Source organism: Euwallacea similis, chromosome 1 (genome assembly GCF_039881205.1).
Source record: "Euwallacea similis isolate ESF13 chromosome 1, ESF131.1, whole genome shotgun sequence".
NCBI lineage: Eukaryota > Metazoa > Arthropoda > Insecta > Coleoptera > Curculionidae > Euwallacea > Euwallacea similis.
This window is the reverse complement of record NC_089609.1, coordinates 9287618-9312185: the sequence shown is the minus strand read 5'-3', so window position 1 is coordinate 9312185 and position 24568 is coordinate 9287618. Positions and strand designations below refer to the sequence as shown.

The window sequence follows — 24568 nt, the reverse complement described above, 5'->3', positions numbered from 1 at the left end:
GAATAGTGTGCAAAATCAAATATATGCGATATTCTGATTTCTGTATTTCAATGTGGGGATAAATTTATCTCGTCTTGAAATTAGTTCAGTTATAAACAGACTGAATTTCCTACGCGGGGCATTGTATAAAATTAAAATTATTATAATATAATATAACTCAGAATTCAATATTCATCGGATCCGCTGTAAATGTGAATCTAACTTCAGCCTGGCATTCATCTCCATTTTTTGAAAATGATTATGGAAGTTCGGATATAGATTTTCCTCGCCTCTGAGGCATTAAATAACCTTAAAGTATACTTCTCATTTTTGTTGAAATTACATTTAATTTGCTCCTACTTCCCATAATTAAAAAACCCCAAAAATCAGAGTTTCCATATAAAATTCCTTCTGGACCTCGTGTATGTCATTAATTGTATCAAACTTACGAGAATAGCAGAGATTTTCCTTTGGATTGCAGGAATTAGTCCTAATTGAGTAATTATCTCGAGATAACTGGTAAACGAAACAGCACAGCTTTCGTCTCGAGTTTCCTTAGAATTAGTGTTTCAGTTCGGATCCGTTGAAAGAGGAATCATGAACACTCCATGGGTAATTATCAGCTCCTGAGAGATCTAATTTGTGTTTAGATTGTGTTGAGTAAGGAGGTTTTAGGGTCTGTTGTGTTATGTATGCGGTGCACGCTAGTCGAAAAACTTACGGTTGTGAGCAGAGACTTATAAAAGATTTTTTTATGTGTGTGAATTGGGAATGATGGTTATTTCATTGTTACAGAAGATCGACTGGCCCGGCAGAGCGACTGCATAAGGGCACTCCAGACTGGAGTGAATCAGCTACAATCGGGGACCACCTGTGGGTTTCCACGGCTGTATCGGTGGAGTTTTGTTATGTTGGAGACGCTGAATGTCTGGTAAGCACCATTTACCAAGAAATAAGATAAATTGCTTTCATATATCCTATTATTTGCTCTTCGAAAAATTCCGCTGTAAATCTCTCTGATGAACGAGTCTTCGAAAGTAACTCATTTCTATTACTGAAATTCAAGCCGAAATTACACCATAATTCTTCAGATTTATCAGAATCTTGTCACCGTCGCGAACGCAGATATAGGGACAAAGCAATTTTGGCTCCAATAGTACACTTGTGCGGTTAAAAAACGGTTACAATTTATGCGCCTGATTCACTTTTTTATCCGCCCCATGAATCTCTAATGTTGCACGAAGACAATGAATCAGGATTTGCTCGAAGTTACGAGAGTTGCAATAAATCCTCGAGATTTACCTGAGGCGCTTTCGCATAGACCGAAAGTAATATCGAAGTCTCAATTTTCGAGAGATGCCGATTTTACTGGCAATATTAGATCTATCGATGGAGTCTAGCATATGCAGGATTTTTGTTCGTGAAGTAAATGGAAATGTCGGTGTCTATATCAATAATTCCAAGCGAAATAATTTCCATAAAAGAAATAATTATTCTTCCCAAAGTTCCTACGCGTTCAACTTTGGGAAGTTTAAAACTTCCAGAAATTGATACCCGCCCCGTTCAGTTATAATTTGATCGTTCATTTTAGTCCTGGAAGCCTAGAACAACACCATCTGAGAAGAGCAATTCGCAGTTCAATTAAAATTTTGTTTGTAATTTTCACTTTATTATTTGCGCTTGCAGTGGAGATAAGTCCATTGCAATTCTTAAAGATCAACACAACCTCGTCTACAATATCTCATCAGCGACACGTGCCAAAAAATACACGTGGATTTCTGTCTCATTTTTTATTACAGAACTGCGGATAATATCATTTTAATAAGGTCCCCAAATTGAGGGCCCGTAAAGTGCCAATTCCACCTCAGGTTGTACATTTATAGCCCTTACTTATTCATGTGCGCCATATCGTAATGTTTTACCTTCGGGGTAATTTAATGGTGGAACTTTCCGTGCACATACTCGAAGAAAAACTGTCTTAAGCCGAGGACACCCTGCAGGATTTAATATAATTAGTTCCTAGTTACCTCAGAGCTTAAAACTGGTAATTAGCAACGAAATTGTTGTGAAATTTCATTTTAGCATGAAAGTGTTAGTCATTAATTCGCGTTTACAGTAAATCCGGATTTCAATGTTTGATCTTAAGCTGATCCAGGTTCCTATTGAATTGCGAACAAATAATGAGAGATTTTCCAATAAAATCCATTTGTGTCATCGAGGACATGTGTTTCGGGCAACTTTTATGGCGTTGTGTTCGAACTTTACAAGGAGTAATAAAAATCGCCTGCCATTCGTCCTTCCAAAGCCCTGGAAATGGAAAAGCGTATAACATTAAAGAACACCGACAAATACGAGTTTTGTGTTCTGATAGAACAGTAAAAAGCACAGGGAGTTAAGCATAAAATATCGGTGGATTTGATCCATATCCATCTCGGGGCTTTAGGCGATCGTTTGGAATTCAGAGGGGACGGATTTGAAACTGGCGTCATTATTTATATATCCAAATGGAAAACTAACAGAGAGGATGACAGCAACAGAGAGTGAGTAGTTTTGCAATAAATCTGTTAGTTTGGAACGAACGGAATTTAAACATGGAACTCTCCCTACTATGTGTGTCACCTTGGAAAGTGGAAGGGCTTCAAGTAAAGAAGGCGTTGAATTCAGTTAATTTGACATAATAACAGCAGTAGTAATAAAGCAGAGAGAAGGGCAAAGCCCTATGAATAGTGAGGGGAAATTAGTGGCCCTTTTTACTGCCAAGGGAAAGAGTACGACCGTCGTGCGGCGCGATGCTAGATATTATTATGCCGCATAACAAAGAGCTGTTTTTTTGAACCTGTTAATGTATCCATAAAAAACGCAAAAGCATTTTGTTAAGCGATCGATTGCATAGCTTTGCCAATATTTGACCGACCTGGTATCTCTTACGGATTTCGAGATTCCGATGGTAAGTCTCGAATTTAAACCACTCTATATAATGCATACTTCAAGTGCAGAGTTACAGATTGTTCCATGAAGAATTTGTGAAGAACCTTTCGGGTATCGACTGTTCTATGGTCCTGCTTGGTACAAGGCCATGGCTGCTCGATGGTTCTTCATCATCATCCGTCAATATCGTGGTGTGCGTGAGAAAGCGTAAGCTTGGTTACCTACCCTCGACAAGAACGTGGCATATACATACATACATATGTACATATGTAAAATTATTGAATAAAGAATTGACATTTGTTTTTTAAAATCCGGAAATAACAAAAATAATTCCCATCGTGGAGAAATTGTCGTGATAATATTAGCGTGTTCGAACTCAAAATTATTACTTTATACTAATATAATTATACTATTTCATATTTTTACTCTCTAACCGTTTTCAAGATATGTTCAATTAAATTTTTCGGCACATTCTAACATTTGTAATAGCGATAATTAATCATAAATATAATAACTTATTTCTAAAATCGGAATCACCACTCCTGCAAGAAACCTAGTAGAAGAACTTATTCAAATTTGGTAGGTGCTTTAAATAATGCTATCCACCATCTCGTCAAGAATGTTTAGCATTTATAATAACGTATAATCATAAAAAAATACACAGTAGATGGTGAACTGTAAACGCAAGGACTTGATTATGCCATTTATTATTTCCATCAAACTTCTAACAAATACATACCAGCTAATAAGTTTATTCAAAGCATTCTTCTGATACGTCAACGTCTACTTAAGTTTTTTTTTTTTATGATAACCCTTTATTTGGCAAGTCTCAAATGCAACACCATATAGAATGAAAACCCACAACTTCCCTTATCATAATTTAGGTGATTTTCTCCAACGTCATTTTATGCCTTTACAGTGGAGATGTCAAGCGCTCAATTTGATTTCGGGACTGTTCCTATTCCAGGGTTCCAAGTTACTCTCATTTGCAAGTCTAGGATTTCAATGGTATTATCAATTAAAGCATAATTCCACATTTACAGCAGAAACTACGACGTTAAATAACTTCCTAATTAAGCTCGTTCGGCTAGTTTCAATATTCCCTAGCACATTTATAATTATTTTAGCTGCATCCTGAAAGTACCAATTAATACTTGCTCTATAAGAGGATAATTATTACCTGTATTCCCTCTTTACACTTTATTTATTATGAAAAACAATTATAAGAATAGAAGTGGGAATAATGAATGTCGCCACTTTCGAGGGATATATGTGTATATACATATATACGGTATTTTCATCTTGGGCATTCCCTTAATTAAAACAAAATAACAACTATTATAGGCTGTTTTCAAAACTTAAGCTGCATAATGTTTTTTCCAGTTCCAATGCGCAGCTTTATTGTAAACTCGTTAAATCGCTTAATTGCCGAAGAACTAATGGCATTTTTATGTTGCACCGGCTTAGCTGTATGAACCCCGATTTAATTACCGCATAAACCACCCATTTACGGGGTGAAGGACAAGTGCTTTCCGCAGCCATCATAAATTTAATGACATTCTAAAAATTAGGACCCTTTACGCCCCACTAATTTTCCGACGTGTTCAGCTATAGACCGTAATATATTCATCATCATTATACCTTCAAGATATCATTAGCCAAAAATCCCAACTTTACGTTCGGGGATGTTTCAGGCCCTGTCGCAGCCAAAACGTTATAAATGGTTTAAGTTGCCTCTAACATTATTTTCGCCCTAAATTCCTTTGAGCCGTGGAGCTATTTTGTAAGACATTCCAGGAAATTTCTCAACAAAGCTTTTTCTATTCCAGAAACACGGAGGCAGGTTTAAATGCTCGGCCTGCAATATTGTGTGCCATGAAGATTGCGTTAGCATCTTAATGGATCGGCAACGTTTCACATGTAAACCAAGCTTCAGGGATGTGGGGGTGCGCCAGTATCGGGAGCAAACCACCATACAACACCATTGGGTCCATCGGCGGTCCGAAAAAGGCAAATGCCAACAATGTGCTAAAGTAAGTTCGTAAAGATTTGTTTTTTGCGAGACAAATCTAGTCAATCGCCAAAAACGTTACTGAGCGTATAGTGGGTTGCCTCTATTAGGTCACAATATAGCTCTAAATTGGTCATGTTTGCATTAAAGTGATATGAGAATTTCATTCTTGTTTGCTTCTTTGAGGTAAAATATTCAGTCTAAGACGTGAGCTTTCAAAAATAGTCTGTATAAAGAATTACATGGATTTATAAAACAATGAGAAAAAGCGGTTTATCATATCAGGCAGGACAATTTGTCAGTGTCTTCTCTAAAAAAAAAGATAAATAACCTCTTCTTGGGATATCTCTTTCTGTGGAATCTTAAATAGTTAAGAATGGTTTATGGGCACTTGTCCAATTAATTCGTTTATCGGTATCAGGGAAGGAAAAAACGTCTTTTTTCCACCACAATAAGCAAGAAAATATAAGGTTAATAAACTTACAAAAGCCCTTTAATCACTTAAAATCTTCTACCCTCCAAGAACTCCAACAGGCTTTTCATTTTCCGGCCAAAAGCCTTGCTCTTTTCAAGGTAAATAGCTAGTAATAAAAACACCCTAAAGCAAACTATTCTGAATAGATCCTTATTAAACTCTCTAATTGAATTCGAACCTATTTTTGCCTCGCCAAAATAGCAATGATATTTCATTGTTTTTCTATAGTTTTTAATTTCACTTTACCCCAATTTTAATAATTTCCCGTTTTTCCTTCTGTGGGCGTCCCCTTCGAGTTTGCCTGAATGTATCAAATAAACTCCCGCAGCTTCTTTAAGCAGTTGAAAGTCCCTTTGAGAGCTCCTTATGAAAAAGGTTTCCTTAATGTTTCTCTCGGTAGACATAGCGCTCCACAGGCCCCAAGTGAACTGTTTCTAAATTAAGGCCTGTTTGCACTATGCAATTCTTAATGCAGTTTTAAATTCCTGTCCCTCATAATGAAAGGCATAAAACCCATCCTAGGGAGCGAGTAAAAACTGAATTTAAACACGAAAATGTTGCAGTTACTTGTTGAGGATGAATTATGTCTTGTTTCAGTCATTCCAATCAAAACTATCGTTTAGTTCCAAAGAAATAGTAGCAATATGCTGTTCGTGGTGCAAGGTAGCCTACCACAACAAGGAATCTTGTTTTAATATTCAACGAATAGGAGAAGAATGTAATTTAGGTAAGTCCAATTTTCTAATGCGTTTATTTGTAAAATAACTTCCACCGTCATACTTTGGCCTCCAATGTTATTGGCACCTTAATGACAACACTTTCTCATATTTTCTCATTACATTTCCCTGATTACCTGGTTTTAATACATGAATATGAGGGTAGAGGGTGGAAACAAGGAAACCTCTGACGCCATTCGGTTTTAAAAGAATATTCTGAAAAGAGTCGTAAAAATGTTCTTGAAAACTGTGTAAATAGTAGGTTTCCTAAAAACAGCGTCATCCATCTAAAAACACGAGCGGAAAAACTTCCTCGCTTTGGCAATTTCATACTCGGTACTTTCTTTGCTTTAATAATGCCTTTTATGTAATACGTTTTTCAATGTTTACTTGCAACATTAAGATGCAACGTTGAGGATTTCAAAGGAACTCTATAGCTGTTTCTGAATATTTCAGGTTTCGACTTCTTTTGCCTTTGTGCTTTATGTCTAGAACTATAACTTCTAGAATCATTGAACTTTATTTTCCTTGAAATTTCGCAAGTTTTGACGCTTTGTGATAATAAGCTTTAAGGAATCAACATCACATTTCCCTAATAGTATTATAGATATTCATGTTTAGTTTCCCACGCTGAAAATTGCATATGCAAAACAATCTCCGAGTTTATATGTGAAACTTGTGGAAGCACTAAGTGTAACAGTTAACGATTTCTCAATTTGCTTTTTTTCAGGTGTACATAATAATATTATAGTTCCTCCCTCTTGGATCGTGAAACTTCCAAGGAAAGGGAGCTTTAAATCAAGCCTACGAAAAGTGCCAAAGAAAAAGGGATCAAATAAAAGAAGAGTTAGTAATAAGGTAATTATAAAAAGCAAAAAATCTTATAGTGAACAGATATACAGATTGTTCAAAATTTCGATTTTTTTTCAAAAATCAACTCATATCACTTTTAAGGATAACCTTGTCTTGAACATATTATATAACAGTAAGGGAAAATCTTGATTACATTTACATGAAAATACGCTTTTACACAATCGGCTTATTATTCAATTACAACTTCGCTAAATAGCAATAAGGGCAGAAGTTCAGGTTCTAATTATATTTAGTTCAGAGTTCCCCCTTGAGGTTTGGCCGTGTGATTATGCTTAAATATGGAGGGCTATTAATTATTGTTCCATTGAGGCTTTTCCATTAAAGTAAATTAATATATTTTTCAACACCCACAAAACAGAGTTAATTGAAATGCTTTATAGGCAGGGTTAGGTAAATAAGGGTAAAAACTATCTATATTATGTTAAAAAAACTGTTAAAGAAACACCTTCAAATATAGAAAACGAAAAAACATACAAAAAAATAAACATGTATGTCGAAAAGTGTTGATAGAATGAATAAAAGGAAGAAGAAAGTGATGTACGCAGATATTCCAAACTAAGATATCGCTGGTCTTAAAGAATTTCTAATTTGCAAAACATCTTTCTTTTCCTTTCAAACATTTCACTTGTTTAAAACTTTTTCTCTGTGAAATTTTCTTTTCATTACAACTGAATTTTTTTCAGCTTCGACTCGATAATCGCACAACGAAAACATAACAACCATCAACAAATTCATTCAATATCAAAATCTCTATCTATTTCTAATCTCATAATTAAACAAAAATTCGCAATTTTGTCTGTTTAAACTTTCATTTGCCCCCACTTTTATCTTCGCCTATGTCTAATTTAATGTCAACGGTTACGTAGTATATCTCTTTCCGACACAAGGGCTTAAACTGTACTACACAGTTACGGTCTAGAAGGATCAAGAATAAAGACGACTACATAATGCGGAATAGATGGCGCTGAATGTGAGTTGTTGGTGCTGATTTAATATTCGCACAGTGGAGGCAAATGATAGTTTTAACAATCAAAGCAGCTATTTTCTTAAAGAAATTCCTGTCTAATCTTAATAAACCAAGATTTCCACCTATTTTATCACTTTTTTATATGTAATGTAGAATTAGTTTTCGATTAGTATTTGTCTGACTCTCACTATGTCCATGAACTTGACGATTTATTATTTAACTAACTTTTTAACTAACAAACTTGTTCCTAATTTCAGGATAAAGAATATAGAACTTTCGTGATCAAGCCCATTCCATCGACAACCGTAACCCCTGTGATCGTTTTCATTAACCCGAAATCCGGAGGCAATCAAGGCTTAAAATTGATGCAGAAATTCCAGTGGCTTCTGAATCCCAGGCAGGTAAGTGTGTTTGTCCCAAATTCCCCTGTAACTCGCTCCTTAATAAACCCGAGTTAAGGTACTTCGAACCAAATTGTAACATTGTGAAATCCGTTTTCCATTTTTCTACCTACAACTGGGACTTTTACGATGTAGCTCCTCTCGTGGGATTCGCTTGGCAAAAGCCGACTTTCCTTGCCCCGTTATTTATTTACCTTACTACATTTAAATTTCCCACATATTTGTTTGATGAAACAATCGCGATTTGAATATGAAAATAAATCCGCAGGTTTTCGATCTGACACAGGGAGGACCCAAATTCGGACTGGAGCTTTTCAGGAAAGTGCCCAATCTACGAGTATTGGCCTGCGGCGGGGATGGTACAGTGGGGTGGGTGCTGAGTGTAATAGATCAAATTAAAATGAAACCAGCACCCCCTGTAGGGGTTCTCCCATTGGGTACTGGTAATGATTTAGCCAGGGCTTTGGGATGGGGAGGGGTAAGATGCAACCCTTAATACTTGATGATTTTATTATTTGTTTTTTTTTTAATACAGGGTTACACAGATGAACCAATTTCTAAAATATTGACCAATATCAACCACAGCGATACGGTGCTTTTGGATCGCTGGTGTTTGGACGTTGAGACCAACCCCAATACAGAGCAGAACAATGATGGCAAGGATACACTACCCCTTAGCGTGGTCAATAATTACTATTCGTTGGGAGTGGACGCGCATATTGCTTTAGAATTTCACGAAGCGAGAGGTAAGTCTCAACAGTTCCGGAGAACACACAATAAAAGCGAGTTTCTGATTCAATCAAATATATAGGTGAACAATTTTCAAAACAATACAACTCGAACATTCGACCATATTGCCACACTCTTGAGGATATTCAAATACGTCATCACAAACTTCAATTGTTCCCTTTTCACGCACTTCTAATTGAAATTATTAATGCCAAATAACGGAAAATTTCTTCAGAATTTTTAATCATAAATATAACAATTTTCTTTAAAAAAAATGCAATTTTTGAAGTCCACGACAAGTCGTGATACACCATTAATGTCCCACAAGGCACCGACATTATATAGACAAGGTGTCCCAAAAAATCGGGCGAAGCTATAACTCAGTTATTCACGAACGGATTTTTATCCACTTAAAACCAAATAAAATTATATTTTTCAGAATACTAAATAACGCTAAAGTTGTTTTTTTTTAACTTAACTCTTCTGCTTCAGATGTCGACTTCAAAATTTCAAATAAAACTCCATATATTTTTTTTTGATAGAAAATATTTTTCTGAATTTGTATAACAAATTACTGTTAAAACAATTTTTAATTGAAAAAAAATGAAAAATTTGAAGAAAATAAGTTATGTAGCCATTTGTATCCTAAATTTTGACATTATAAATTATGTAACTGTTTATATCATCATGAGGCCATCTGTGTTATGCTGTGGTCATTTGCATTTCATTCCATCTCATCCTATTATATTATCCAGTACGAAGACGCCTGGCGCCATGGATAAATGGTGCCCATATGATATCCAGCGAGAAGGGACGAGATAAAATAGCTTCAAGGCCTTAATAATGTCTTTTACTGATGTTTTTGGATTCTCTTCAACATTAAACAATACGTTGAGTTGTACATTTTCATCAAAGTTTTGCAATTATTTTTTTCAAACTTTTGAAAAACCCATAGCGTCGTAAATTGGTTTTTTTAACGGTTAAATTTATTGCGATTACGTACTTTTCTATTAAGAAAGGGGGTAGAATAAAAATTGCTTCACCGGAGTTCTTATTGCTTTGGAAATATACTGCAAGCATATCTGTAAATTCACCGTTTATTTTTAAATAACTTAAACTGAAATTGATATGTGATCATTTTCGCCAATAACAACATTAGTAACTATTTTTTATAAAGAACTAATTTACAATATCACACTTGCAGGATAACTACTCGCAGAAAATTATGAGGAAGAATGATGTGATTCCAATGATTAAAGGCGGTTTTATCTTGTTCCTTCGCGTTGAATATCATTTGGGCGCCACTTGTCCATGGAGCCAGGCATCTTTGTACAAGATAATACAATAAGATGAGATGAAATGAAATGCAGATGACCACAGAATAATGCAGGTGGCCTCATGGCGATACAGATAGTTATATAACTCATAACGTCAAAATTTAGGATTCAAATAGCTACATAATTCATTTTGTTCAAATTTTTCAATTTTATTTGGTTTTTAGTTCATCAAAATCTGTTCATAAATAATTGAGTTATAGCATCGCCTGGTTTTTTTTGTGAGACACCTTGTATTTGTGACAATTGAACCAAGATCGGTTTAACCCTCAACAGAAATTGCTTCTGAATGCTAATTTATGGTTATTGGTACATTTAAGACTTCGCAGTCTAATACCTTTCATTGTTTCTTGCTGAAACCGTAGCAATAAGATTTAAAGTGCCAGAGTGGCAATTTCAATTTATGCTGCGCCAGGTTTTGACTACCTTTTTTTGTAATCTGTGAAGACATTGTCTATAATTGATATTTGCTGAGGTCTACTACCCATGGTTTTGGATGCTATTTTTTGTTTTTCTATGCTATAAAGTATCATTTACCTAAGAGTCCTTTATACTATTCTTTGCAAATTTAATCATGCCATTTTTTAATCAGGTTAATCCTATGGCGAAAATAATTAATAGTTTGTTTGAAGTTTTAATGGCAACGAAGCTGACCTTTTGACCTTAAGATTTTGAGGAAAAATTATTCATTTATTAGAGCATTAGTCAGACCTTTATAAATAATTTTATTTTAAATTCTGACATCCATTTTTGCGCCTCGCTATAGCCATCCTCCTCATAACTCACTTAGCTATTGGTAAATAAAACATCTAAGTCGACAAGCGCATAGAAGGCATATTTAAAGAGCAATTTCGCCTCTCAATCGGAAAGAAAATAAGCGACGGTTAGCTCCTTATCCGGAGACCGCGATTTCTCCAAACCGCCACAGTTTGACGTCAAAGCGATAATTTATTGATCATCGTGGTGAATGAGCCATAATACAAACAACGAAGTTGCGCCCACTCGCTCAAACTCCTTAAAGGATCAAAGGAACGAGAGAATGGGAAAAAGGATCTCGGCAAAGAAAGTTTTGAGAACGAGGGAAAACACAAGGACCGATTCGCTCTTAAAACGCGATAATCGCATTACAATTAGTAATAATTGTGTAACGAACTTCGAATATTAAAAATGGTAGATAATACCTAGTTTTTATGAGTGGACTACTTAATTAAACTATTTATAATTTAAAACTATTGTGCTTTTTCCAGAGGCCCATCCTGAAAAGTTCAATTCCAGACTAAGAAACAAAATGTTTTACGGCCAAATGGGAGGCAAAGATTTGTTAAGGAGGAAGTGGAAAGGGTTAGCCGACTACGTTACACTCGAATGTGACGGCAACGACATTACTCCGAAGCTGAAGGAATTGCGAGTGCATGCCATAGTTTTCCTGAATATTGCCAGGTACAAGTTTACTAAATTGCTCAAAAAGTTGGTACGTTAAGAAATGATGTTTTTTGTATTCACCTTGTTTTGTTGCCTTGATTATAGTTATGGCGGCGGAACCAAACCCTGGAGTAAAACGATGGGCACGTCAGATCCGAGTACTGAAGATGGGCTCATCGAAGTTCTAGGGCTTACAACGTATCAGCTTGTAAGTAGAAAATAATACCAATATGGTCGTACAATTTTTCGGTTCAATTAAGTTAAATCTCGAAAAGATATTCTCAAAATTTCAAGTTAAAGAATTTCTGCACAAACGTTTAAAATAAATGGGCTATATGAAGATTGATGAGTAAACTTTATTGAGCATATTACTCTTTTCCAGCCTCTGCTACAAGCTGGTGGCCATGGCACATGCATTACTCAGTGCCGTTCCGCCAAAATTGTGACCACAAAAACCATACCTATGCAGGTAAGACCAATGTAAAGTAAATTATAAAAAATCCACAAATATTACCAATAAATTGTTATTTTCTATTTGCACTAGATCACATTCCTAACTGCCATTTTTGACATTCTCTATTCATAATAATCAACATTAAAGCCTCAATCTTCAAATTTATCTAAATAATTTGAAACAGTGGTATATGTTCTTCACTATTCTGCCGAGAAATAAGGTCGAGATTCTGTTGGCATCTTACAGATAGCGCCATCATGGAAAACCATACTTAAGTGCCTTATATTCAACCAATAATTGTCAATTGTTTGATTGTCAAGCATCTGTCCCCTAAGTAATATCAAATGTCTATTGATGTATATAGGGTAGGGAAACTTTCAATGTGCATTCAGGTAACAATTATAAGATCACTTATATTAAAAAAAAGTTCAATATTTTATTGCTCATTAAGAATTCAGCTTGAAACGCGATTTATCTATCGTTGTTTCTAAAATTCTCTCAATAATTTAGGTGGACGGAGAGGCGTGCAAACTGAAACCTTCAATAATTTCCATCAGTCACCTAAATAAAGCGACCATGTTGGCCAAAAGAAAGTCCGGTAAAGTAATACCACCTCAAGCGGCGTTACAGAACTTGAAGTACACCGTTCATAAGATTTCTATGCCTGACTACGAGCAGCACCATTACGACAAAGATAAACTGACGGAAGCTGGTAAGTTTCCTCTGCAAACTCGCATTGTTGCTCTTCTTAAACGCTCCTTTAGTTCAGCAAGTTTAACGATGTCGTAGACGATTAAAGTTGCAGGTGGTTCTTTGGGGAATTCAACTTACAAAAGCCATTTTCTGCTACAACTTCTTGCAAAGTTTCGTATGTGATGTGCCTATATTAACACGTGTGTTTTGTCGATTTATCTTTTAAGTTGAACACTCGAAGGTGTATTGTTAAGACCCAATCTTAAATGCACGACTTTTGGAATAATAACAACGCCAAGCGACAGTACGGCAATTAGCAATTCTAATGATACATATCGGAGGTTTGCGGTGGTGGTGTTTAATTTGCGCACTGATGCAGCCTGGATGTGACGAGTTCCACGTGTACCTACCTATGTTGACACCATTTCCATAATTCGATTGTAGGTGTTGTGTCACCAAGCACAAGTTCGCAAATATTCGTTTCATTGAATTTGTTAAATGTCGGGAAAATTATAATTTTACTTAACCTCACAAAACATATATTTATTCGAAAATTTCTCCCCTTCATCAGTCTATAATTTATTTTTATCATCTATTTTTGCAGCTATCAACATTGGATCTCTCGAAATAATCATCACCTCAGACTTGGAACAAGCTAGGACCCTCATCAACCGCCTGCTCGAAGAGAAAAAGGACCCCGTAAACAGCTCCGAATGGTGCTTTGTCGATTGTAAGTCAAACCTTTAAAGAGTGTTCATTATTCGTGTTTTCTTTTTTTGAGGAATAACACCTCATATATTAGTAGGGGTTATTGGAACGGGGGAATTGCAAACTATTTTGAGTTGAAACTAACTGAGAATAATATTTACCCTTTATTAAGGGCCCGGACGAGCACCGTTCCTCATTAGTGTGTGAAGCGCCATTACCCCACAAAAAAAATGAAAGAAACAATTATTCAGGTGTTACGCGAACTATTTAATTAAAACGATGAAATCTGAAACGCGTAATCTGGGGTAATCAATTAGTGAAAGCGTTCGTTGGGTTCCAGCAGTAAAACGTAGAAGGAATTTTAAATCGAAACTTAATTTAATTAGCATATACCCTCACGTCGGAAATATAGATTACTTCAATTCTCGTTCGAAGGGAACGCACCATTATGGAAAATTAATGGGATAACTCTGAAACTATTATCTTTTAATTAGAAAAGCGTAAAACGACTCAAGGGGGATATTAAAGATGACGGTGCATTTTTAATTTCACCGGGCTAATTGACTTTTTAAAAGAACACCTTTTAGACCACGAAACTAGTTTACGAGCTGGGTTTTTCTAGCTTGTACAGCGGAGAGGTTCTTCCGCATTGACCGGGCGCAGGAAAACCTTCACTACGTCATGGACATTGCCTCGGAAAACCTCTACATCCTGGAATGCGGTGGTGGGACGGTTCCTCAAACCCCGGAAGACGAGACCGCAAACCCCTCGCCGAGCTCTAATCATAAAACATCTCTCGTCATTCCTGAGATGCGAATAAGGTGAATATTTAATTTCGGGTAAATGTAATTTGGCACTGTCAAGCGCATATGGCGCGGGTTGGAATTAAAAAATAACTGAAACGTTTAAGGGTCCTCGTTTGGACGTATTGACTTGAAACATGAGAACGAAGTGATTGATTGCTTCTGCAAACAGTGGGCGAATTAGCCGTTTTGTGGACCAAGTTTGTACAACATTATTCGAGGAAAATGTCGAATTCTGTCAGAATCCATTAGCCATTTTGATTTATTCACCATTATGACAAAATAATGTTGGTTTTTCTTAGCAATATGGTGAATACCGATCTATCTAGTGGAAATTATATTCATCTTTGCTAATTCAAATACATATTCAGAGATTTTAGAAGATTTTCGGCAAAGATTACAAAATTTGCGCAAATATTTGGTACCCTTTGTAAATTTTTAACCTATTTTTTAAAGAGAGTTCGGCTTCCCAAATTTTTCTAATGTAAATTTCAATAGAACATTTTTGAGTTTTTAAGGCTGTTGAAGAATCTTATAAAAATTTGGCAATCTTATAAATACCTGCAGGGCTTGATCTCAAGATTCCTGAGTTTCATAGAAATTTTATCGCTGTTTTGTAGCAATCATTATAATAAAGATAAAACCAGAGTCGCTTAGGACGAGGACCTTTAAACTAACTTGTTCTTTAATTAGTCCATCTGAATTTTTCCAGTGATGAAGGTAGTCTTGACTCACCCAGTGATCACCCACCCATTGCCTCTGACGAAAACCAAGCTATCGAGACTTCGGACGACCAAATAAATGACAACACTAGTGAGTGTCCGACTTGTACCGGGAATAAAATTCGAAGGTGATTTTTCAATTACATATTTCGTCAAAATTTGCACTTTAAACGTTTTTTCACAAATTGTTGGTTAAACTACCGAGATGATGAACACTTTTTCGGTTACGTTTAGATAATTTTTTAATGAAAAAAACGTTATTTTATCATCCCCCAAGAAGTGCGCATTGATCTCAAGTTTTATGAATTTGCATAATTAGGAGTAACCCTCCTTAACTCATTGTTAGTTATCAACTTTCTTCCAATTACCTTTTTTAAATAAAAGTGCTTTAATGAATTTTCTTAAGTAATTTTTTTGAATTTGTTCCACCACTCGTTTACTCAATACTGCGCATGCAGCTTTGCGGAACGATTATTCAATTTGAATCAACAATCATGTAGTGCCTTTAGGTAAGAAATTTTGTCTGTGTGTAGATTTTCTTTTGGTGTCCTTGTTAATACCTACGCTTCTAGAGTGTATTCGGATTTGTAACCTGAACACTCGTCTACCATCTAGCAAAGTGACCTCTTGCACCTTAAGCCTCCAGTAGATTTCGAGTATTAAGTAGAAATTCCTATTATAAAAACCACTCAGATGTTATTGGCGTTATTTAATAATTCACATAACAGAACAACTAAATGTTTAGGTTTTTTCAGCATCGTAGAAGAGAAACCTAATGAGGAGCTCATAGCAGCTGCCAAAAGTGGGAATTTAACAAAGGTATTTACAGCTAATTAATTAAAAAATTATTGAATGACCAGTTTTTTTGGCATTAGTTGCGAGAACTGCATATGCAAGGCTATTCCTTAAGGACACGTGATGCCACTGGTCAAATTCCTCTTCATTATGCAGCGAGATATGGATATAAGGATATAGTGAAATACATCATTGGCAATGCCCCGCATATAATTAATGATAAGGACATTAATTTGTAAGTATTGTTGTTTAGGGCGATTTTTTAATGCTTAAGACATAAAACTAGAATGGAAATTATTTTCTATATAACTTAACTTTCTGGTAAGAAGACCAACAGTACAAAAACTTCAGTTAGTTATAGAATTTTAAAAAATTGAAAATTATGAGTCAATACAAATTTTCCATTTAACTCGAATAACAAATACTTTACAGTCCTGAAATATCTTTTATTGACTGATGTTAGACTATCGGTTAGAGATTACATCTCAGTAGAACAGACTTCAATTTAAAATTGAATAAAAATTTCTAGGTCACCACTAATAATCGAAAAAAATTATATATTCATAAGTTATAAAAAAAAAATTTAATAGCAAAATTGACAAAACAGAATTGCAAACATCGTAATTTTAGGGGTCAAACTGCTCTTCACAAAGCGGCTGTTTATAGATGGAGGGACATTTGCTGCATGCTAGTTGCCAGGGGGGCTAAACTAGACATTGCCGATCATCGGGGAAATACACCCCGTTTACTTGCCACGCAGAACGAGGATATTGACCTAGCGGCCTATTTACTGAGTAAATTTTTCAAAATATACGCACTACAAATGATAATAAATAAATTCCAGGTCAGGAGCAGTTCCAACTCATCTCCAGTGACGACGGCACGTCTGTCTAACCCACATAACAATTTATCGTGAAAAATGGTGTTAGAACATATCAAAGATAATGATAAATAACTAATTAAAACTCTTCTAAAAATTGTCTTCACTCTTAACACCAATATCACCACCTTTTTGACAGATAACAACTTTTTTCTAATAAAGTATTTTAGTAATAATAGGGATAAGGAGTAGGGTATTAAGGGAAAGATGTGATACTATGAGGTAAATACTTTATATAGGTGTATGTCTCGAATTCTAAATAGATTTTAGTTTTTTTTTTATAAATGGCTCCACTTTCATAATTATGCATACATGAAAGTGGAAACATTTTTTAAAGCAAATATTGTATAATACAAAGTTTGAAGGCCAAATAATGCCGGCAAGTAGTAAACAGGCCCTAAAAACCATAATTTCATTTAAGATATATAAATGACGTGGTTAAGCTAACTCTCTATGATTAATAAATAACTGATATTAAAGGCCAATATTTATATGTCCCACAAGGTAAGTAATGATGTAAAGTGACCAAAATAATATAAAGGATAAAACTATAACTTTTATACATATCACACCTCAAACATTCCTTCATAATTAAGCGTGTATATTGAACAGTAATACTTAATACAAGGAAAACAGTTAAGGATCTTAAAAATTAATATCAAAATAAACCAAAAACAAAAATTTCAAATGCTTGGAAAATTTCTAATGTAACACCCTGTATATTTCCTAAAATTTATGCTGATGCGCGTGCCTTAATATTTCAAGAAATACACTGCTCAAAAGAATCTAAGGAACAACGGCAATAATAGCTAAATTTGTAAATTTTAGTTCACTTATGAAACAAAAATTGTTATTTTATTTTTACAATTTTTGCAAGCTATAGTAATAAAAAAATTGATATGCCTATCGGCCTTTTTATCGGACAAACAAAAAAACCTAAAAATACGTATTGACATTTTTAACAATAATGTTAATGTTTATTCGTTTTTGGGCAAAAAAAAAAATTTCAGTCTATTGTTGAATAAATTAGTGGATTGTGTTCTTGTGAATGAATGATGGAACGAAGGCACTTGACGAGAAGAAATGTTGCGAGCAGTGGGGATGATTGAAGTTGGTCAACTACAGATCAATGTTGCGGCTGAGTTTGTTGTATCTCGGTCGATGATTTCCAGATTGTGGGCGCGGTACCAGGAAACTGGAGACGTGGCTGAAAGGCACATTAGCCGTACACGAATTACAACTGCAGCAGAAGACCGTTTTCTAACACTGCAAGCTAGACGTAGAACTGCTACAGCTAGGGATTTGGTTGGAGATCTACGCGTAGCTCACAAGGTGTTAACTTCGTGCCAAACTGCGAGAAACAGGTTACATGAATCCGGTCTACACTCTCGCCATCCCATAAGGGCTCCTGCGTTACGACCAAGAAATCGCGCTCTTCGTTTGGCTTAAGCGGAGCAACACCAATAATGGGGCCAAACTGAATGAGCCAATCTAAATGCTATTCATGGACGAGTCTAGGTTTGGATTTCGGTCTGACCTACAACGCATTTGGCGGGTGACAGGTCGATTGGAACGAGAAAGACATTTCCAAGAGTTATTGAGTTATACCTATTGGCTTATCAAGAAACAGAGATATATTCAAAATCATGCTTGTTTCTTAGGTTTTTTTGAGCAGTGTATATCGTAGGCTGTCGAGCAAAAAAATTGAATGTGGGGACACCTACGTGATTTTGTTTTAGTTGTCAAACCTGCACCTTTCGCCACCTTCAAGAAAACTCATCAAATTTTCATGAAAACTAACCTTTTTCGAAAAAAAAAAGTCAGAGTGAATGTGCCGTGGAAGGTTTAACGCATGACTCAGCACACTTTACGATGGTTAAACGGCGGTATTTATGGGATATTTGGGGACAATTGAGCTAAGTGGCTTTCAGAAGATATTTCTACATTATCCAAAACTCTCAGGTTAGCTTTATAGCTAATTTATTGAAGAATAGGTGTGAATACCAGTTTTAAATATGTGCCTTTAAGTTTAGAGACCGTAATAAACGCTTTTTTGCTGTAGGTACAGTTTTTAGATAATTACAAGCACAATTTCAATAGTAGGCGTTGGAAGCACAATTGCCAAAACGTCTAAACTCGATATAATACTATAAAATTGACAACACTGTCAATGGTACTGACGATTTTCAATTATTAAATTTTAAAAATTAAGCAAATAAATTTTATTTTTTTCATTTCCGACATTTATGGTGCGATTCTATAATTATTTTTTATGGCTGTAGCCAATGGATTGTCGTGATTTTGACTAATTTAGAGAATATAAGAGAAAGTGAAATTTTGCATTTTAAACTTATATAGCCTCAAAGCGGCTATATACTTTAAATCAGCCCTCTAATTTTAAAATGTACCTAATTAGTATGAAATTATATAGAACATGTCATTAGATTTAGCAAACCAATCTCATTTCATCAAAAATTAATTATCTCCCACTAAAGTTCACTATTCCTCTACTTAAAATTTAATCATTTTCTAAAGCTCCGTTAAAAAGGAGACATAGAGGACATTTCTCTTTGATAATATGGGTAAAATACGAAAAAGAACCATAAACAGTTTTGCGGCATGTATTAGGTTGGTGGGAATGAAATGCACGATTCTGTGAAGTATCAAATTGAACAATAGATAACTGTGATATTTAAAAATAACCGATATCTCTTTTTTTTGTTAGAAAGGTACATTTTTCCTCTATTAAACGTATCCTTAGATATGTGCATTGGGTTATGAGGATAAAAGAAAACACACTAATTACTAATGATTTTCTATTTTCTGATATGCGCGGTCCGATAGATTTTAAAAGAGTGTCTTATTATATCAAGACGTAGAAAAAGAATGAATTTATCAAGCATCGCTCCAGACACTCATACATCGAACCTGTGTGTTTATATAAATAATCCTGGAGGGACTAGACCAAACATATCTATCGAAAAATAATTTATGTGTCTGATGGAAGTGATACTTTCATAAGTTTTACCTTATGAAAGAAAACATTATCCAACAATGTGAATATCAGTTGATTTGTTGTTAATGAAACAGTTCTTGTAAAGCAATGAATAAATCTAAAATTCGTATTATTTTCGAATATGGATTTCGTCATGAAACAAATACAGTACAAACAGCTCGCCATATTAATAATATACGGGGTGTTTCCTAATTACGCGTAAAAAATTTAAGAGCGTAATCTTCGATTGATTTTAAGTAAAAAATGTCTAATAAACATATGTCCGCAAATTAATACGAATTTTAGACTTATTCATTGCTTTATAAGGACTGTTTCTTTAACAACAAATCAACTGATATTCATACATCTAAAGATACATTTAATAGAGGAAAATGTACCTTTCTAACAAAAAAAAGAGATATTAGTTGTTTTTAAATATCACAGTTATCTGTTGTTCAATTTGATACTTCATAAAATTGTGCATTTCATTCCCACCAACCTAATATCTACTGCACATCACGAGCTATTTAAAAAATGGCTGATTTACTGACGTGGAATAATCAAATTGTACATGTGCAGTTACTTCACTTAGAGTTTTTAGGGACATCAGTCGTCATCTATTTTAAGCTTAATTTCTATCGATTATATTATTTTTCTGTTCCCTCAATTTATCTGATATTGAAATTCTGCGGTATTTTGCAGTCTTTTATGTTTGACTTTAATAACACCGAATAAATTGAAAAATTAAAATATAATAAACTATCTTAATATTTCGTATAGATACTGATAATTTTTTTCAGCTGATATTTTAAACAACTAAGACGTAAGTTGCAAATAGTCCAAACAAGGCTTATCACTATCTTAGACAAAGACATTCGGACTCAATTTTGGTGGTTAGTTCAGATGCATTCATGTCAAGTTAAGTACAATAAATAAATGTTAGGATAAATGAGCAGTATAAATGCTCAGCTAACATCGATACTTACAGAATCCCGTTTTCATCGTCCACGTGACCAGAAATTTTCAATCGCAACTTGAATAATGAGCCCATAAATTTATATCGGTGTAAGGTTATTTATAGAATCGCGCCACTAATCAACAAAGCAATCTAAAATTAAAATAAATCATCAATCAAGCGAAAGAACTTAAATTTGCACAATGATTTGAAATTATTGCTTATCCTTAACGTTTTCCTTACCTGGTATTTAAAATATTTCAAATTGAGAATAAGCATAGGAACATGGCAATAAACTTTGACATTAAATTACGTGTTTAATGTCTAGATGCTGTGTAGAGTTTTCGATTTTTTAGCAGTGTATAAAAACGTTCTCGTTTAAACATTTCCTTAGGCATCTTTTTACTTAAATATCCAAAAGGCTCTTATTCTGAAATTTTCTTTTTTATCAAATCCGCAAATGTATAGTATAAACTATTAAATACTCGAAAATCAAAATTAAGTGTTGTGTGTTGACTTATGATTTGTTTGAAATATGCCCAGATCACTTACACACAAAAACAACTTTCAGAGTTGGCCATTTCAGGGTAGCAGAGCCCCTACAAAGCCACGACATTTTTGTTATTAAAAAACAACAATCTATTGTCATCAAATTTAATCAAATTGAGTGATCGGTCTGGGAAAAATGTCAAACCATCTTATTTATAATTTGTCTATTGTCATGCATTGCAAATGGGATTTGAAGACGTAGCTTTAGTAGTAGACTTTTTAACTTATGTAATATCGTACTTAAAAACTATATAAAAAATCCTTCAGTTTTCAATTATTAGCAAAGATCTATAGTAAGAAGTTAAGCATAAAAAAGTAATTGTAATATATTTGATAATCTAAAAACTGTTTTAAACTTAGATGAGGTTTTTTCTAAATTACTACTAATAGCACTGTTTTAAGGTTTGCTGACTTTTATAATGTATAAATTGCAATTTTGTAAATATTCAGTGTTTATTAAACCTTTTTAAAATTATATTTATTATGTATATGTAGTGAAAAAGCAATGAAAGGGACCTTAGAGTCAAAATATCTTGCTGGTATGACATAATAAGCTTAACAAAACTTGTACATTTTTAAATAACAATCTCGCTCGACTCTTTCACTAGTTCTGTAGCAAGAAATGTGATCTAAATCTAGAATTAAATTTTAAAATAAAAGAGTATAAATACTATTTTTTGTAATGGATGTAAACCGAAAAGCCATCAATGTTACTACTTATACAGCATTACGGGAGGGCTTCATAATACATAAACATATTTTCATAACTTTCCATTAAAGTACAATCATGGCCTCGTATGGAAGCAATACTAATGACTTTGTTAATAAGACTATTGAGTAGCTACCAATATGGTCAATGATGTAATAAACAACGGAAGAGAAATTTGACAGGTCTTTTCAAAAGGGTTTACATCTTCTCTTGTGATATACGCCTGTTGCTAATTTAATAGTTTATGTAAATAGTTTTAGTATTCCTTATTACATTAAATATTAGAGGGCAGCTGCTATGATTACACGTAACACTATAATCAAATAAGATTTTTTTGCCATCACTAATAAGGGTCCAAGAGCAATTAATTTTCAATTTCCCGCAGCAAATGAGAAATCTGTCCAATAGAATGTACTTGACTGGCCTTAAATGGCGCTGAGTGTTATGTGTAACTTCTCACGACTCTTCCAAACAATTTTTCACGGGAAATTTTGATAAAAATACGTCTCCTATAGTAGTTATCTAGTTGCACTTTATTTAATACCCGATTTGCGACACATAGTTTTACTTATAATTACGAGTTTATCGCAAAATATCCATCATCAAAATAATTGCCCAACTCGGAAAATCTGTTTGGAGAACTTCGGTTTGGCAAACAGAGTTTTCGATGGCTAATAAATATGTCTGAAGTGGACTTTAAAATTCCATTAGAATGTGGTTTCATTTTCCTTCGACTACCTTTAGCCACTTTGATTTTTTCTAAAATACGAGAATTCCGCTTCGGTGTTTACGAGTCAAATCGTTGTCCAAAGAAAGGAGATACAAAAGTACAAGGTAAAGGACAATGCAAGGGCACTAAGCAATGCCACACGTCGTGCGTATCAAAAAACCCAAAGTGAACGCATTTCTGATTGTATTTTCTCGACTCTGATGGGGTCACTTTTAGATCAATTTTCTTTAAATGAAAGTAAAGCAATTTTAAACTTACTACCCATTCCGTGGCCGGATTCGGGTAAAAACTGATAGTAACTCCCCAAAAGCAAATAGTGAGAATTGCATGTAAGATCGGTCCGAAGCCAATGTTCTCTTTGTCGATGAACTGAAGAATTTTGCAAATTTCCTTTTTAGTTTTTAACTGTGTTTAAAACGTACCTTCATAGCAGAGTAAAAGGTTACATACATCAGAACACTGGCTATTAACAGCTTCAGTAAGAAGGGTCCAAAATTTGGGTCACCATCGTTATCTAAAAAGTGTTCGAAACATGCTATAAAAATGCCTAAATTCATGGGTTTAGCCAATAAAACTAATATCGCACGCTCTAAAGACAACATTCTCCTTGGAATATCTATAAAGTAATATATCACTATTTATATATAAGATTTTACGTACCGGTTCGTTGAGGTATGCACACGTGCCTGGCTCTACGCTCCTTTCTGCGCGATGTAGACTCACTCGGATAGCACCCATGTAGTAGATATTCGGGGATAAGAAAACAAGGAAAACTAAAATGTATGAATTAAGGAAAAATTCCCCAGAGCATATTGAAACCACTCATTCTCCCAATAATGCCTAAAGAAAATGCTCTAATATCAAAATTACAACAATTTTATATCAAATTCTTACCTTCTTATATAAAATTGCAAAACCTGCTACTGCAAAGGTGGCATGTGCCTGAGCATTAATGTCTGCATGACGATTTTTGTATAATTTAACCATAATGAGGATGGCTGTAAAATACGTGAAAGTTGTATCTAGAATATTAGGAATCCGCGGGAGTACATTTCAAATTGGAAATTTGATTGATTAGGAAAAATGTGGTAACATCCAGAGAGTAGCCCTTTAGCTATTAAAGCAGCGTCCATTGTATAATGCAACCCTGGATGAAGCAGTATTTCATATCTCTGAATAGAAAAAGTAGTAGTAAATTTTACACGTTAACTGATTAAACATCGTTATTTTTTAATTTGCTGCCGTAATAATTTATGGTCCGTAACGTAATTTGGGGTATGCCTGGTTGCCTATTCAAAACTAGTCCATTTTGACGAGAAACATAATATACAAAGGCAGGTTTAGAAGTTGAGTTTAGCAATTTGATTCACCTTAGCTGAAAAATATTTCATGAAAAGCAATGGCGTACTGGATTTTTCAAAGTTTCCATTAATTTCATAAGAAAGAATAATTACAACTTTCTCTTTAACATTTCAACCATTTTGAATGTTATGTAGGTACGTTTCCGATTTATTTCAAATCGGGTTAAAAAAACTATATAGAAATTATAATCTTTCAATATTTCTCAAAATCAGCGGCGTACTTAGATTCTCTCAGTAGTTCCACAAATTTTCCAAATTTAATATAATCTTGTAACAGCTCAGATAATTTCGGTGCGCTAGTAGATTTCCACTACTGCCAATTTTATGAAAACATTATCTGTAATGTTTTCATCAGGGTCGTAAAATAAAAAATAACTTT

The 24568-nt window shown here is 34.4% G+C and overlaps 1 protein-coding gene across 1 annotated transcript in view; it reads left to right on the top strand.

Annotated features, from left to right (window-relative positions):
* Nucleotides 1-22805, top strand: part of rdgA (retinal degeneration A) — a 54972-nt gene extending 32167 nt beyond the window's left edge. The window contains exons 8-26 of the mRNA XM_066391774.1: nt 775-910; nt 4737-4940; nt 5991-6120; nt 6840-6967; nt 8207-8350; nt 8619-8828; nt 8886-9096; nt 11661-11853; nt 11941-12043; nt 12218-12304; nt 12800-13001; nt 13587-13712; nt 14313-14511; nt 15206-15343; nt 15674-15724; nt 15971-16034; nt 16091-16245; nt 16641-16804; nt 16855-22805. Coding sequence (XP_066247871.1) covers nt 775-910; nt 4737-4940; nt 5991-6120; nt 6840-6967; nt 8207-8350; nt 8619-8828; nt 8886-9096; nt 11661-11853; nt 11941-12043; nt 12218-12304; nt 12800-13001; nt 13587-13712; nt 14313-14511; nt 15206-15343; nt 15674-15724; nt 15971-16034; nt 16091-16245; nt 16641-16804; nt 16855-16904 — 2695 coding nt within the window. The 3' untranslated portion in view covers nt 16905-22805. The remainder of the gene's footprint in view (nt 1-774; nt 911-4736; nt 4941-5990; nt 6121-6839; nt 6968-8206; nt 8351-8618; nt 8829-8885; nt 9097-11660; nt 11854-11940; nt 12044-12217; nt 12305-12799; nt 13002-13586; nt 13713-14312; nt 14512-15205; nt 15344-15673; nt 15725-15970; nt 16035-16090; nt 16246-16640; nt 16805-16854) is intronic.
* Nucleotides 22806-24568: the final 1763 nt, after the last annotated feature.